This window comes from Arachis duranensis, chromosome 7 (assembly GCF_000817695.3).
Source record: "Arachis duranensis cultivar V14167 chromosome 7, aradu.V14167.gnm2.J7QH, whole genome shotgun sequence".
Lineage (NCBI taxonomy): Eukaryota > Viridiplantae > Streptophyta > Magnoliopsida > Fabales > Fabaceae > Arachis > Arachis duranensis.
Window position 1 is genome coordinate 8,273,940 of NC_029778.3, and position 4,308 is coordinate 8,278,247.

Below are 4,308 nucleotides of genomic sequence, written 5' to 3' on the forward strand. Positions count from 1 at the left end.
ATATGCAAGGGACTGATTCTTATTTGATACTGCCCGATAAAATATAGAGTGACTAATGAATGATGCTGAATAAGTTGTTAAATATGAAAACATAATAATGACAAAGTAACTACCATTCACATACACGTTTGTGTTGGGAGATGGTCGGTGATTCATATTTTTCTCCTTAGTGTGCGATTGTAATAAAAGAAACGAACTATATAGTCCATTTTAGGAATACCCAAGCCATCTAAGCCTAATTGAGAGATAAAATATATTAAATATTTTTTTTTTTAAGTTAAGAGTGAGACTCGAATTCGCGACCTTTAGGTGAGTATGGGGAGACTATACCATTTGATCTATAGCTCATTAACATATTAAATAAGTTTATAATAACAGTTTAAGTAGCATCTGTATTCTCATTAGTTAACTTTCAGTCATATTAAATAAAAAAAAAGTATAGGTAGATAATGAAAATATTAAATCATGTGAATAATGGATATATCGGATGTTCAATTCACTAGGTATGTGAATGGTTATTCTAATATTAAGATTTAGGTGAGTAATTTCAAATGTAGTATATTTTACTTGAATTGGACAAATTTTAAAGTATATTGTTCATGTTGTTCAAAAAATTTATTGGTCACCTAACATAATCCTTAAATAAAAAATGTTTGATTTATGTAGTAAAATAAAACGGAGTTTTATAATAAACATTATAGGCTACTTCCTATGCTGTTTAACCTAAAAAATCCAGAACGTAATTGATAAATATTTTAAAAAATATATATATCTAACCTATATAAAGTTTTCGTGGACATATTTGAAATATATTCGCTAATCAATGTATGAGTTGGTTCGAGATGGTAGTTAATAATTGTAAATATATATTTATAAAAGCATTCTTCAAGGCTCAGGATACTACAAGGAGCATATGATTTATCAACAATTTTTAGAGATTCGCGACAGTTTAAAACTGTTGTAAAACAAATTATCAGCATTTAATAACCGTTATTTTTTAAGGTGTGAAAAAATAAATTCGTAACAATTTTCAGCAACTGCTAACATAATTGTTACTATATCAAAATATTGTGTCAATTTATTTTTTGTAAAATCTAAAATTTATTGTTATTTTTTACATATTTTTTAACTACTGCTATGCTATCTGGCATTATAAATTTTTCAAACTTTTATTTCGCAACCACTATGTGGAAACATAAAATTTCTAAAATTTTTGCGGCATAAATTTTTAAATGTTACTCTTTTTTTGCATATTTTTTAACATTTTTAGTATTTTTTAGGGTATATTTTTTAAATTGATACAAAAATATTATATTTTGCAGCATAAATCTTTAAATGTTACTTTTTTTTGTTAATTTTTTAACATTTTTAGTATTTTTTAGAGTATATTTTTTAATTTTAAAAATTCTATATTTTTTTCTCTAGTAATATATAATTTAAGATATCAAATTCAGAATTTGGGATTTAGTGCTTAGAATTTAGAATTTAGGAGGATAGGTGGCAGTTGGCAGAGGGGGAAGGCGGGGTGGTCGACAACAACAAGGAAGCAATCGTCGGTGATGGTGGGTGATGAAAGAAGTAAAAAGAAATTAGCTGGTTTTTGTTGGCTCCCTAACCAGCTTGTTATATACGTCAAAAGACCAACTTATAAGCAATCTTATGTTATTATTGTCACGAGATGTAAATACCAAATTTTATTTTGGAAAATTAAAACATATATGATCAAATGTACAGTTGAATGTTGCGACGATTTGGCAAAAAAAAAACAAAAAAAAAACACATGGATATGAAAAACATCCCACTTATTATATATTACACAAGTACACAACACACTCAAACGAGAAATCATTGGCACACATATACAAAGCAAGGATGAAAATTAAAGCCGAAGCAAGCACGCAGCCAGTGATGGAGCTTAGTTCAGACAAGGGATGGCCATGGCCCCCCAAACTTTTATTAAAAAAATTAGTAATACTTTTTAAAAAATAAAAAATAGTTCAGTTGGCTCAAATATTTTATTATGACCTAAAATACCAAAATTTAATCTTCATCTCTTGCTTTTATTGCACAATAATTTTTAGTTTTAAACATTCAAAATATATTGGATTTGGAATGAATTGAGTGTATTCGCATTTCGCAGCTCTCTATTCAATAAGCAACACTCCCTTTACCTTTGAGTTCAAATATAAAAAATTAGGTATTTTTTATTTATGTAATTTAATATTATTTTATATTTTACCGTTTATTTAATTTAATTTTTTATATGATAAAAAATATTAGAATATTCAATAAGTATTGATATTATTGTATGCGTATAAATTGATAAAAAAATTCAATAAATATTATAAATTTTAATATTTGTTCTTCTAATTTCTTTTTTACATATTTTACTGGATATATATTCAAATTTTTATATAAAATAGTCATAAAAAATCAAAGAGTTGATGATGCATTTTTTAAGAGGAAGGCTAATATTCAAAAAGGAAAACATATAACTTTTATAATATCAACATTTGTAGATAGTTCTTCTACTTTAATGAATCACGAAGAAAGTAAGATACAACCTTCAAAAGTTTAAAGAGTTACGTCTGATGAGTTTGACCTTAATTCTTTAGAACGATACCCTGAAAAATGGTTTTAAATTTGGCAATATTACCCAAATCAGAAAGATGAGGTTAGACGAGCTTATCTTAAATGAGATTCATATCAAAAGCATCTTGACAATTATCTTCTATCTGGCCCCCCAAAATTTCGTTTCAAGCTCCGCCACTGCACGCAGCAGCAACCATCCTTATTATATTGTTCGTGTCCAAGATTGATTATTGCAATTATTATATATATTAGAAAACCTCTTAATAATATTAACCACAAGCTATATATATAGCCAAACACATTATTTTATATGTTGTTGAGATTCTTCTTCATAAATAGCTGTTGGATATGCAGCTATCTATCTATGCCTTGAGAAGATGAGAATCAATATCTTTAGCACTCTTCTCAAAGAACTCCAAGAATCCATATGGAGCTTCAACATTCTCATTGATTTTCTCGTATTCAATAGTGAATTTAATTGAGGCACCACCATCACTCTTTTCAAACACTTGAAGAAAGACTTTAAAGACTTTGTAGTTCTTACTTATGTCTCCATCGAAAAAGTTGTATGTAATTGACTTGTTCTCCTTGTCAATAGCTTCAATTTTTTCCTTCAACTTAAATGGCTTGCCATCTATGTTTTTGTCACAATAATCAATTAAAATAAAGAATTACTCAAAAAAAATGTATATATATTAATTTATATAAAAAAAATATTTATTTGGATGTCGATTAAATTAGGTTAAATTATTCTATTAGTCTTTATAATTTCTTAAAATTTATAATTGACGCATACATTTAAAATTTTTTAATTGGATCCTTACGCCAGTTTTAAATTTCTAATCGCATCTTTGGCGTTCAAAATATATTGGACGTCGAAATATGACGAAAACATATTTGCTAATAATGTAAGATGGACGAAAATATTTTTATAATATTTACTCTAAAAAATGGAATTAATTATAAATTTAAAACTGATATAGAGATTTAATTAAAAACTTTTAAAATATAAAAATCTAATTATAAGTTTAAAAAATTTATAAGAACTAACGCACTAATTTAACCATTAAATTATTACCTACGATAAGAGTCCAATTCTTAACCGAATGAGGGACATGCCAGTTATCACCTTCATGCATCTTGGCTTCAAGGATTCTTTCACAAATGTTTTGAAACTTGTGGAATTGAGTTATAAAGATGTTGAAGTACTTTGCAGCTGGTGTTTGGAGCGTAACTTCAACACTAAGTTTACCACTTAGCGCCATGTCTACTCAAGAAAGAAGCCTAAAGTATTTGTGAAGGAAGAAAAATATGTAAATGAGAGATGGATAAACATATTCTGCCTTATAGACCCTTATATAGAAAGAATATAGCTTCCGATATAATCTAATTAATAACGAGCTATAAAGCATATGAACACTTTGCTGAGTTGTCGTGTTTGTGTGTCGTATATATTTTGAATATGACACTAATCGACACTTGTTTGACATGCTTTCTGCTGTATCCAATCGTATTTTAATAAAAAATAAAAAAATTTCGGACATACTTAAATACCATCAGTGTGTGTTTAGCCTTATTCTTAACGTATATTCTTGAAATAAATTTAGAAATAATATATATTATTATTTATTAAAAAAATTTAAATACTTTATATAATTAAAATAAGACATTAAAAAATTAATTTATCTAAAAAATACTTTATATTTGTTGGGAATA

General features: G+C 26.7%; 1 protein-coding gene across 1 annotated transcript; it reads right to left on the reverse strand.

Moving 5' to 3' along the window:
* Positions 1-2,914: 2,914 nt before the first annotated feature.
* LOC107496978 (MLP-like protein 34) lies at positions 2,915-3,906 on the reverse strand. The gene is made up of 2 exons (XM_016118314.3): positions 3,671-3,906; positions 2,915-3,226 (listed from the first exon to the last, which is right to left on the reverse strand). The coding sequence occupies exons 1-2, from the start codon at positions 3,855-3,857 to the stop codon at positions 2,955-2,957; spliced, it is 459 nt and encodes a 152-aa protein (XP_015973800.1). The 5' UTR covers positions 3,858-3,906; the 3' UTR covers positions 2,915-2,954.
* Positions 3,907-4,308: the final 402 nt, after the last annotated feature.

Coding starts and splice junctions, on each gene's coding strand:
- LOC107496978 (XM_016118314.3), bottom strand. CDS start 3,857: ATGGCGCTAAGTGGTAAACTTAGTGTTGAAGTTACGCTCCAAACACCA. Junction 3,227..3,670: donor GAATTGGACTCTTATCGTAG/GTAATAATTTAA, acceptor ACAAAAACATAG/ATGGCAAGCCATTTAAGTTG.